The following is a 12,779-nucleotide window of genomic DNA, read 5'->3' as shown; positions in this document are numbered from 1 at the left end:
TAATGGATGCATGGTGAAGGCCACAATTGTGAAGCTTCTTTTCACCAGAAATTTCTGTATTTTGTATGTGTCAAGTATGGTGGGATAATGGTTAAAAGAACTACAACAACTGTAAATCTGCAAAGCTGCATTTCCTTGATTACAGAATTGTTTTAATACCCACTTTTTACGTCAGGGAGAGTGACTGTGATACGCTGCAGTGTGTATTCCTGCAGCATGACAGCCTGACTTTCATGTCAAGCATAAGCACTACTTTTATCCTGTTTACCATAGCTTATGCTTTCAGCACTTAAAAGGTCAAATATAACACAGTGTTTACAAGAAGGAAAATCTTATTACATTTTTTAGGGTGGTGGTGGTTGTTTTTGTTTATCACCTTTGTTCTTTCAACAGCAGATGAGCACAAGAGTAGTTTTGTCTGTGTGAACGGTAGTTAATGAAACAAGACTTCATAAACTTCATAAACATTGAAACATAAGACTTCATAAACATAACATTGCTAAACCTGTGCTAGGAGGGCAGCTTGAATTTTTCAGAGTTGCTTCTGTCAGCACTTTTGTTAAATGCACAAGTGTGAATCATTTATAAGGGCTATGTAATAAGGTTTTTCTGAGAGTATTTCTAGGAAGCGTTTTATGTATGTGTTTTAACATGAAATTTGTTTTAAGTGCTGTTCTAAATGAAGCTTTATTTTACGAGGTGTGTAGTTAAGTATTGTTTTCCTTGGTTTAGATCCTCATCAGCGTGTAACCTTGACACACCGCCATTGCTGGATACATTCCTGATGATCTGTAGTGCACAAAGTGGCTGTCAGTACAGTGGCTCGTCAGTTGCTGTTTCATTAGCAATGTCATCAGAGAGTGTAAACAGACTGAAAAGAACATAACCAGTAGCACCTTTTCAAACTTCTAACTGAGTCTGAGGATGGAAAAATTCTCTAAATTGTTTATTAGGAACCCCCATTGTAGAAGGCCCTGTAGTACCTTAAGCAGAACGCAGCTAAGCAGTGTTCAATTCAGATGATGCTACAGCAAGGGGAAGTTTGTTCATTTTGTTTCCATATTTAATGAAAAATTCTTGTTAATAGAACTTTTAACTAGTGGTGGTTGAAATGTTTTTGTGGAGAAGGGAATAATCACTTAATTTCAACAAGAACAGAATTGTAACTAGTGGACTTCTGTGGGACTAGCATATAAAAATTTTTACCAGCAATTTTAGGTGAAAGGCAGATCTGAAATGGAAGCAAAAATTGCTTCTTGAAATAGTAATACATTACTTGCCATGTCTCCTATAGCATTACATAACGATGTCATGTAAGTTTACTCTGTGTTAGTTGGAGGTCAACCTCAGATAGTATTTGCTGATGTGGCACTGGCATGTGATATGAACAAGCGTGGCTGGGTCCTGTGATAGTCCCTTAGTTTTTCTTCAGTCAATTATAAGACACATTGGCAGAGCTGATTGCTTACTAGCAAGTCAGCAAGTTGTCTTTCTGGTCTCTGGGGGAGAATAGATAAACGGGGGTTATGATAGCTGTGAAGATGCAGTGACTCAATTTCTGTAACCCGATTAGCGGGTTACAAACTTTTGTTTATAATCATCAGTAAACAAAAGCTTGATCTTTGAACTGTCTTGTTTTCTAGCATTTATTCTGACTTGTCTTAAAGATTTCCCATCAGCAAGAAAACGTTGCTGTGAATTGGTGAACTGTTAAAGAGTCACAGAATATTTATTTGTAGGATGAAGCTACCTGAAGTCTGTGTTCTTCAAGTGTCTTGCATTCAATTGATTTTAATTTCAGTTCATGCTTTTTTTATACTCTCGTTATAGATGAGATCACTGCTAGTTTTCGTCGCTTTGGACCTTTGATTGTAGACTGGCCACACAAGGCAGAAAGCAAATCTTATTTTCCTCCTAAGGGTAAATATCTGATAATTAATATCATATGAGAATTCTAGAATTCATTTTTCTTAATAAGGCTCCATTTTAAGAATTTTATTTCTTTTTTGTGATGATGACCCAGTGTTTAGGGGAAAAACAGTTGAATCCTGGGGGTTTACAAACTGATGGATTTTAGAATGTGGCTTTGTAATAATTCTGCACTAAAATGATTCTTCTGTAACTTCCTGTTTTTACTTTATTTGGTTTTCTTTTTTTTTCCTGTTGTTACTTGTTCTGCTTTACTCATTTTTATAATAATAGACAAAGCTAGTCCTCTGTAAAGGGGCTAAATGCTGTCCACAGAAGCCAGGGAAGACTTATACTTTGTATTAACAACTGTTGTGGGAAGTGTGCCTCCACAGCTGTGGCTTTTGTTCAGTTCTTACTACTGGCTTATCCTTCTCAAAGGAAATGGGGAGAGGATATGCTGATCAGCAATCTCCCTGCTTTCCGTCATGACTGCAGAGGGCTTGCAGAAAGCTTGGTTGGGAATGTGTGAGAGCATCTAAAAGTTTGTCCCTTACTATATGGTAGCATGATGACATGGTGCCAAGCATAATTTTGGGTTATAGTACTGTGCTATAGGTGAATAGAAGAAAGAAACTGTGTTTGTTTTCCCTTTTGTAGGATATGCATTTTTGCTGTTCCAAGATGAAAGCTCTGTACAGGCACTGATTGATGCATGTATTGAAGAAGATGGAAAGCTCTATCTTTGTGTTTCCAGCCCCACTATCAAAGACAAACCGGTAGGTAGAATTTTCAGGGCCCGCACAATTCCTGTATGATAACCAGAAATCATTCTCTTCAGATGCCTATTTTTTGGTCTTCAGAGTGCTAATGTTTAAATTTCCTTAAATCAAATTAAGTTCTCCAAAAGAAGATCAAGTTACATAATTTTAAAGTTGACATCAGCAAGTTTTTAAGTCTAGTTACAATTCACACTTCTGTTAGAAAAAGGTTTGCTAAATTTCACCTTTGATATAATAAATATATTTTCAGACAGGTGTTCTGTGCTTATTTAATAAAATGTAGAGTTCATATTGGCTATAGTGTTGTATGTAACTTGTTTTTACAGAGACAAATCCAAAAAACATAATTTGGCATGGAACTACAAGTTGTTAGTACAAACGGTCTTGTGGCCAATGCAAGTCTGTTAATAGTTGGAGAGACTTCTGCTATATTCCTGTACTTCAAATTTGGCCAGCTGAAAGCAAATGTAAAGCAGCTAGTTTTGCATAGTAAATAAACATACAACTTTGCACATTGAAGCCTGTTCCATTGAGATAACGGTAGTCTAGTGCTTACACTTGGCTAGCACAACAGAAATACTGTAGATACGTATGCAGTAGTGTGGTTCATACGGCACAGTTCAGTCATGATTAAGTAAGTGCGTAAGTAGAGGGTGAGTTTCTTCCCAGAAATTTGGGTAACAGGGAAGTGGTGAAATTTGGTACGATCAAGTAGTCTGTCTTTAACAGAGCTTATTACCATTTCATTCTGAGAAACGATTGCTGAACAAGTAGAAAGCGAGTTAAAAAATAGTGTCAATTAAGAGGTTTTCTTCTGTGTAGGATACTGTTCTAATTTATATTACTGAGATACTTTGAATTGTGAATGGTTAAAAAAAAAAGGCTTTTTGTCCATAGGTTCAGATCCGGCCTTGGAACCTTAGTGATAGTGATTTTGTTATGGATGGTTCACAGCCTCTTGACCCACGAAAAACCATTTTTGTTGGTGGTGTTCCTCGGCCTTTACGAGCAGGTACACTGCGTGTTCCGCAGCACTGGGCATGTTGAATATGCAGTCTGATATGGGGAGCAAGGGGGGAGAGAAGTTGGTTCAGCAAAGGAACTATTACATGTTCTTGATGCTCGCAGTGGGGAACATGAATACAAATAGACTGTCGCATTTGATGCTTTTTAAAGTGGAGAAAAATTTACCAAGTCTACATTGTTTCGTTTTCCTTTCTGGTTTAGTGGAACTTGCAATGATAATGGATCGGCTCTATGGAGGGGTGTGCTATGCTGGAATTGACACAGACCCTGAGCTGAAGTACCCAAAAGGAGCTGGGCGGGTTGCGTTTTCTAATCAACAGAGTTACATAGCTGCTATCAGTGCTCGCTTTGTTCAGCTGCAGCATGGAGAGATAGATAAACGGGTAAGGTCTTCAAGCATATTCTATTTTTGTTCAGTGCCTTCTCTAGAAATGGTTTTCCATGTAAATGTGTGTCATTGTGAAGACTGTAAATGTTATATCAGATTCATTGCATATTTAGGGGTAGATTGTACCACTTAGATACAACACAGAATAAAAATGAAGGAGTGGTGCAAAGCTATTGCTTCTGGAACGTGGGAGGCAACTGTGAAGCAGACTTTCTCAAATTGCTTAGCATAATGGGAAGCATGTCAGCTGCCTTCCCCTTTTATAAGAATATTGCATTCGTCATATACTCCCACTGCAAGTATTTGCACTTGTAGTATTTGCAGAACGTCAGGGAGGAAAGTATCTGCCAAGGGTGGAGCAATTCTTACGCCTGTTCTGCATCTTTTTAGAGAGTGGACAGAATCTAACCCTAGCGTTACACATTGTATGCTGAGTGTTCCTAAAGAACAGCATGGTAATGCATTGTGAACTCCTTAGCGTGCATTACAGCCTCACAGTCATCCTGCACAGCTTATGTAAAGACTGTGCTCAGTGAATTGTTTCAATGATAATCTACTATAATTATTTCTTGCTAGATTTTATTAATTTGTTAATATAAATTAATGGAATATGCCAAATATATCTGCCATTTGCTTGCGTCTGCCCTCTCATCTATATAAAATGTGACTATGCCAATTACAGCAATCTTTGCGCCACAGTTTTGAGAAACTGGGATCCTTACATCTAGTGTTCTTTCTAACTCACATTCTTTGTCTCTGGATTTTCCTTACCTGACTCATTATTGATTTTAATTTGATTATTACTACAAAGGAACCCCCCACACACACACTTGGCTGATGATCTGATTATCATTTCACTTCTCCTTTGGCTATAAAGCTTGGGTAGAAGAATTATAACAACAGTTTGACTCAGGGCCTGTGAATTGGAATGTCTTTGTTCCAGTCTTGGCTCTGAAATAAGTTCTGTATGGCTTTGAACAAATAATTTGCGCTGCCCTTGTGCAACTTCTGCTTGCATAAGAAGACACTTGGGTGAATAGGTCCATTGAAGCTGTTGGGACTAGAAATTGAAGTAAGTACTTGTGAACTCTGGCAAAGATTTTGCAATCTGTTTCCTCTTCCTTCTCTCCTCCCACTCCTTATTTCCCCATTCTGTTTGTAGTTCAGAAGAAATGTTGGGAGATAAGTGCTCAGAGGGTTCATTATAAGAGTAGTTGGTCACATAAAGCATAAAAATGCAACAGTTGCAATACTACTTTTTACTAATAAGATGCTATTTATTATTATTTTTTTCTAATAAAAATTTTTTTGTAGAAATAAAAATGAAAGTAGTAACAAGAAGGATTTCCTGTAAAATTAGGCAAGGAAATGCTGCTAAAGGGTATGCTCTTCAAAGAGGTAATGCAAGCTAAACGCTCAGTGGCCTGCAGCACCCACCACTACAGAGCTTCTGATGCATGCCACCATCCTAGAGAGTGCCTGATGAAGTTGCTGTAATTTAAGCTACTCCTTGGGAAACCTCCATATACGTAGCACAGGTAACAGTTGCAGGCCATATTGGGCATATGCACTTCAGCACACACCGAATGAACGTGCTGAGGACTCTGGCTAATACCTATGCTTTGTAAACTTGCACAGAAAACAGTGGTGTAGTAACAGGCTAAAGCAAGCAGATACATAATTTAATTACCTGTGCTGTAGTTTGGCCTTTAGGTTGCAGCCTAGACCAGCTTCTGAATACATAGGTGCAGATGTAATAAAGTTGCCACGTTAAGGATGCCTGTGCAGCATAGCTGTAGTTTCTCCTCTTAGCACTTGCAGAAGATGCTCGTCATTGAGTACCTGACCTCAGACTGCTTAGTAAACTAGGTGATGAAGAGAGAAAGTGATAAGATGTTAGGAATATTTGCCTTTGCTCTTTTACATATTCATTCTCCTGAGCTGGCATGGATGGGTGTTTGAGAAACAGAATTCTGGCAATGGAAGAGGGGGAAAAAGGCTGCTGTATTGTCTCCAAGCAGCTTGTTTGTACTGTTAGCACAAATGGCATCAAACTACTGCAGTGCCCTGCCTGGACTGTGATAAAACTGGGTAAGTTTAAAAATACGGGAACTTGTGAATGCCCTTATTTGAATGAGCTGGCACACCACTGAGATCTGTGAGATGTAGAAGGGCCCATTCCTAAGCCAGATGCAGAAATAGCAGGATAACATAGAGACACCAGTCACAGTCTGTATATTTGGACATGGTTGTGAAAATACCTAATGGCACAAGCTTCAGAGAAGGCTCACAAACGCTCCTAGGAGAGGAACTTGTATGTATGCTTTTTTAAGGGGAGGTTTTGTGTTGCGCTTCTGAAATGTCGCATAGACCTCTCATAGTCCTAGGGAGCAGAGGAGTGGGAGTGGAGGTGATTACTGGTTATGAGGTGCAACGGAGCCTTTAGGGGATGGCAGTGCTGCAGCTGTGATTTAAACACGTAGGCATGTCTAAACGAGCTGTGCTCTAGCCAGCTTGTATACCGAGAGCAGCAAGCATTGCCTTCCTGTCACACAGTAAGCATTCTGGAGTGCTGTGGGCAGGGTTTTGTAGCCCACAGTACAGCAGGCTTGTTTTTGGTATGCAAATGTCTAGATTAAAAGCTAGTAGCCTGCAGATGTTGCAGGGTGGATGTATCCTTGGAGCACCAGCTGGTAAGTTCCTGTGAGTCATTATCAGTTAAGAACTTGAAGAAATTTTTCTTCTCCTTTCTCTTTTGCTGTGCTGAATTACTTCTGCTCATCTGGCTCTTAATGCCAACTGCGTTAGGTAGTCATCAGTCCCATTTTAAGCTTCATATTTGACACCAGCAAGATTAGATGGGTCTCTTTTTGCTGAGTGGACTAAGCCACAGAAAAAAAGAAAACAGAAATGTATGTTAAAGGTAATGATTTATTTTTTTTTAAGTTGAGAATTCAGGCATTGCAATTTGCAGACTATATGCATATTTAATCTGCAGTTACAGTGTTGCGTAAACAATTTACATTCCTACCTGAATGGGAGCTTAACTGTGCATCACCATACTTAACAATAAACCCCCAGAATTTTCCAGTAGTTTGATGTGAATCTGTGTATATCAGCTTTGTAACAACACCTTCATTGTTCCTTTCTGTAAATAAATGACATGTGTGAAACTGATGCTGAGCATTGGTTTCTATTTTTTTTTTTTTTCATCAAGGAAGATGGTGGGAGCAGAATCATTCTCAAGTTAAGTGCCCAGGGTTTTTGGTGATTAAGGGCTATGATCAAGTGTAATGAGGAGGATAATTCTCATCTGTGTTGTTCCCCACTAGAGAACTGTGATTGCAATCCTGCTAGAATACAGACAGTATGTATTGTGGAACTGTCATCATCTACATTGTAATTAAGAATTGTAAAACTTTCTTCTCATTTTCTGTATACAGGTGGAAGTTAAGCCATATGTCTTGGATGATCAGCTTTGTGATGAATGTCAGGGGGCCCGTTGCGGTGGAAAATTTGCTCCATTTTTCTGTGCTAATGTTACCTGTCTGCAGTATTACTGTGAATATTGCTGGGCTGCTATCCATTCACGCGCTGGCAGGGAATTCCACAAGCCCCTGGTGAAGGAGGGAGGAGATCGCCCAAGACATATTTCATTCCGCTGGAACTAAATGATCACTGCAGTGCTCATATGCAGGCCTCAAATTAAGTGCACTCTTCTGTTATCCTGATTATCCCTACCCCACCCTGCCCTTTCTCTTATTCAAGATAGCATGTCCTTTTGTAGTAGTCTGTAATTTAACAATAGTATAATGAAAGAATGACCTATAATATGGGTATTTTGTAGAATCTTGTCATTGAAAACTGTATTGGGAACTCCTTTTCGTATTGATAACATGTTGCAAGTGAGTTGCATTCTCTTGTCTTTACTACAGAGAGAACACTTAATTTCATGCAACATTTTCTTAGAGGAGAGAAAAATATTAAGAAAAGAGAATTGAAACAATAGAGTATTTTGTTTTTTTAATTAAATTATTGTTAATAAAGAACATAAGAATACTTTTATTAAAATAACCATGTAACAATAACACTATCAGTCTGTTCTGACACTTTCCCCCAGGGAAGCCTGTTTTTGCCTCTCTTTTTGTTTTGACTTCACATTTTTCCAGCAACAGATGAAGTTAACATTTACCTATCAACAGGAAAGAGCATGTTTAAAGCAACAAAAATGCATGAGCAAAGTTGAAGCAGCATTATAGTAATGTTTTTTTTTCTTTCTTCCTTTATTTCTCTTTTTCCTTCTTTTTCTCTCTTTTTTTTTTTTGTTAATCTTTTAAGGGTTTTGAGGCTGAAATTTTTGCTCGGTATATATCTGACCTTGCCTCTGACTACCACCCACATCCAAATTAGTAATGAGATAGGCAGAGCTTATTATATTTTCATCAAAATTATTACATTTTAAGAATTCCTGAATGTAAAAGTTGAGTAAAGTTACTACTGAGGGGGGGGAGTGCACTTTTTTTTTTCCTTTAAGAAATTCAATTGTCTGGTTACAGCCCTAGAAATCCTACCAAAGCTAGAGTAATGACAACTAGTTAACTGGCATTTCCTCTCCTGAAGGATAAATATATAGATTTTATTTTTGATGGCTATATATAACTCTATATCCTAATATACTAACATTCATCAGGGGCCAGCCTTTGCTCTCCATTTTGACATGAAAAAGTAGAAAACCTAAAGATACCTCAAGGATATCACTGATTTTTTCTGAAGTTTTGATATTCAGATGTGTCACGCAAAGTAAATTGGCTGCTTATTGGTTTCCCATCTTGGATGTAAAGTTAGTTTTAAATACCCTCTAACTTAGTTGTAACAGAAGGCATGAACCTAAGTAGTTTCCAAGTCTTGTTTTGCACTGTTTTCTGAATTTTTGCATGAAACGGTGCGAGCATGCATATGCCTTTCTTACTCTTCCTGTAGAAAGGAATTCCAGCTAAGGTTCCTCCTCTTCAGAACTTAATATGGAGAAATAAAGAAACACAGGTATTTGAAGTGCCAAGATTGCTAAGTTAATGCCTGCTTTATTATAAATAAGTTCTACCTTGAGAAGCATTAACACAGTACATGTTAATTGAATGATAAAGAGTGGGTGCAGGGGTTTAGTTTGAAATAGTTGAATGAAGGAGTAGTTCTGAAAATTATTTTTGTTACTTTTGAACTAATGCCCTGGCCAACTTCTGAACTGATTATTTAGCAGTGTGCAAACAAATTCAGTGGCAATCTTCTAAACTGCCTGACCGGCATGGTACCATCCTAGATTCTCTCAGACCAAAGACTTGCCTCAGCACTGCTCAGAAAACATCTGCTCCGTTGAAAGCCTTTGTCAGCCCCCTCATCCTGTTCCCCCAGCCCAGATTATCTTTATGAGAAGTAGTTTTTATTTTCAATACAGGCTTTAATGAACTATACCTTATCGAGTTCCAAAGGTCAAAATGGAGACATTTGCTGTCTACTAGTCAAGTATAGAAAGGGAGCTGCTTTTAATGAAATCCCTGAAAATATTGACAACAGTAATGCAAATGCAGAGTGCTCTTGTGTAGATTGTCAGGGACTTTTTTTTCTCTGAAGTACATAATTATAGTTGGAATGTTCCTTTAATTTTTTTAATGCTTGTAGGTGGCTTGGGGTGTGCTATTGTGCCGATCCTACCCAGTAAACAGGTGAGATGGGTTACCATTACAAGAAATAACACTGTTTGAGAACTAGCTTTGAATAATAATTTTCCCTTTGTACATGACCTGCTGAATTTCGGTACAGTGTTTTTGTAGCTAACTTATTTTGTCATGCACATAATGTATATTTGTTATGCACTACTTTTGTATATCTTGTTTTTCCAACAGTGAGCATTTTTAGGCACACTTTTCACTGACGGGATATCTCTTTATGCAATACCTCAATTTTTCATATTGCAAAGAGTAGCTTTTTGTACTTTTATTACTGAGAGATCTTCATATACTTCATTTTTTAATATAAATAATTTTAATAAATTTTATTTTCTTATATTCTGCTTTTTATACATTTCAGTGCTCTGCATACATTTTGAATTATGGATGTTGTGCACTGGCAATGCTATTTTAGAATCTGCAGAGAAAAGAAAGCATGTTGCTTAAACATCTTAGCCCAGCACCAGGTATTTGGTGTACATATAATTTAAGAAATAGTATATGTAAAGTTGAGAATTAAAGAAGAAAAGCATGAAAGTGACAAATGACACTGTCTTTAGACCCTGAAATTTAAATGCATAAATATAGTGTAGAATTTAAAAGTAAAGAAACATCAGAATTGTCTACCGCTTCTTACTAAGTTTTTAAAAATTATACACAAATGCAGACGTTTTTGGTGAATGTTTAGCCATTTTTAATATTAATAAAAAATTGATGTTAGGTGTTTGATGCAGAAATGTGTCTGCTCTTTTAAATTATATTTAAAGAATAAAAGAGAGCCTGCTAGGTGGCAGGCATGTAATGTTAGTATGCATGACTAATGTAAGAAATTGTTATTCTACTAATATTCACTTGTGATTGTGTGACAAGCGTGTTTACAGATTATTTGGTTACACTTCGATTTACAGGGCATAAACAATTATATACATTACTCTGTACTTAAATAGTGATTACATGTCCTTCTGATTACATGGGATTTGTAGTTGGGGTTACCATGTAGCTCCAAACATAATTAACATGTAATTAGTTTACCAGTCTTAGGGTATCACTTCAATTTGCAAAGGGGTTAATAAGCATGTAGTTTTATCACACTAGCATGGCACTGGCCATGTATTTACAATGTAGTTACAGAGTAATTACATGGTTATTTTTGCAATGTAAAATAAAGTGTTTCTGGTTATTTTATATGTAAAGGAACCCCACTGCCCCGTGCTTTTTGGTATAGTATATACTTCTCCATACACAGACCTCTGCAGAATGCAAATTTAAAACTTGCAGTGAATGAATTTAGCGTTTTATAAGGATGCTGTTGGAAAGACTTGATAATTCACCCCTTTTGTTTTTAGAAGAGTTAAAACCTTCTGTTATAAGGTGATTTAAAACTTGAATGTGATGAATTGTGGCAAGTTAACTTCAAGTTATGTGCAATACCTATTTCAGACTTCTGGAAGATCTTTGCAGTGTAATTCTTTGTTTTTAATTGCAGACATTTAAAAATGTCATTTTCTACTGTTCTAGTAAATCCTCTTTCTTGCTGGTGTTTCTAAAGAAAAGAATCAGAAATCAATCTTTCTACTAATGTAAATTTGAGATTATTTTTAAAAAAATGGAATAAAAGGTTTTGGTCATTTGCTTTATTTTATTATCTTATTTTAAAGCTACTGTGATAGCATTGTAAGAATTGGGACAATATTGTATTCAACTGTTTTATTTTTTATATTTTTAAATTTTAAAGTATAATTAGTTTTTATAATTTTCATCAGATTTTTTTGTTATATTTTTTGGAAGTGAAACTTTTAGCAAGTGGGTGTCTAGTTTTTACTAATCCCTAATATGTTTTTCCCCCAATGTATTGCTCATATTATCAGAAGGAAAAGTTATTTAAGTATGTCAGTTAATTGTACTACTTGGCTGAATTTCCATATAGTTTTTACTGTGTATGGGGAGGTTGTAGTATTTATTATAGCATTTTAAATAAGGGTAATTCATTTTTTATTAAAGTCATTTTCACGTTTAAGTTCATATTTTTGTATGTTCTACTCTAAGTTATATAACACAAGTTACTTTTTTTAAAGAGTTCATTTGTTGAAGTGCTAGTGAAAAATTAATGTTATTAAATAGTTTGCAAATGACTATTTATACCAGTATGCATATAATTTTTAAATATTTGTAATGTGAGATGTTGAATGAATAAAACTTTTAACTCAATGCTTCTTCTTAACCTTTTTTATTTTAAGCTTCCTGTAGATACATGTTCCTTTGTGGCTGAAGCTCGTGGGCCTTGGGAAGTGATTTTGATGAAGTGTATGGCTCACGTCTGACTATGTGGTGTGTAAAGTGCTTAAGGCTGAGTTCCATGGCCCTGTTCTGGTCAAAACCTAGGGCATGGTTTTGTAGGGGACGTGTGAGGGAGGTTGTAACCACTTGAGAGATGTTGAGTGCCCTGTACACTGCATTAAATTGCTGCAAAATAAATGTGCGGTGCTGCAGAACTGGAAAGGGCGATGTCTAGGGGGCTGTAGAACTGCTGTCTGTTGAATCAGGCTGTAAGAAGAACCATTTTTACTGCTTAGGTCCAGATGTCTTTAGGGAATGTTGAACACTCTCTACTTAATTTTGTGAATTTGGTGCTTGTTGAGTATTTGGTGCTTGTTGAGAAATCTTTGTGTAGCTCTGGAAAAGCCTTCCAGCAGTTCCAGCACTGCTGTTTCTGTTTTTTTCTGCTGTCTCTGAAGTGTACCGGCCTAGCCAAGAATTATAGTTTGATCAATTTCTTCTACTCTGTGCTGTCTGCTGCTAATTCATAGGGACAAAGATGAAAACCACTACAGAGCGAAGACGTCAAGCTAACTGGGCAGGTGACATATTTAATGAGAAGAATACCGCTGAGGCACATGCAATGCATGACTTGACGTAAGTCAGAAACCATTGTGCAGCTGGGACAAAAAGATA

General features: G+C 36.9%; 1 protein-coding gene across 1 annotated transcript in view; it reads left to right on the top strand.

The window, feature by feature from the left end:
- CPEB4 (cytoplasmic polyadenylation element binding protein 4) overlaps positions 1-12,035 on the top strand; it is a 43,068-nt gene extending 31,033 nt beyond the window's left edge. The window contains exons 4-8 of the mRNA XM_035559735.2: positions 1,831-1,920; positions 2,569-2,687; positions 3,588-3,702; positions 3,918-4,099; positions 7,548-12,035. Of these exons, the coding sequence (XP_035415628.1) occupies positions 1,831-1,920; positions 2,569-2,687; positions 3,588-3,702; positions 3,918-4,099; positions 7,548-7,775 (734 nt within the window). The 3' untranslated portion in view covers positions 7,776-12,035. The remainder of the gene's footprint in view (positions 1-1,830; positions 1,921-2,568; positions 2,688-3,587; positions 3,703-3,917; positions 4,100-7,547) is intronic.
- Positions 12,036-12,779: the final 744 nt, after the last annotated feature.

Source organism: Cygnus atratus, chromosome 14 (assembly GCF_013377495.2).
Source record: "Cygnus atratus isolate AKBS03 ecotype Queensland, Australia chromosome 14, CAtr_DNAZoo_HiC_assembly, whole genome shotgun sequence".
NCBI lineage: Eukaryota > Metazoa > Chordata > Aves > Anseriformes > Anatidae > Cygnus > Cygnus atratus.
The sequence above is the reverse complement of the archived record's forward strand: the minus strand, read 5'-3'. Positions and strand labels throughout refer to the sequence as shown.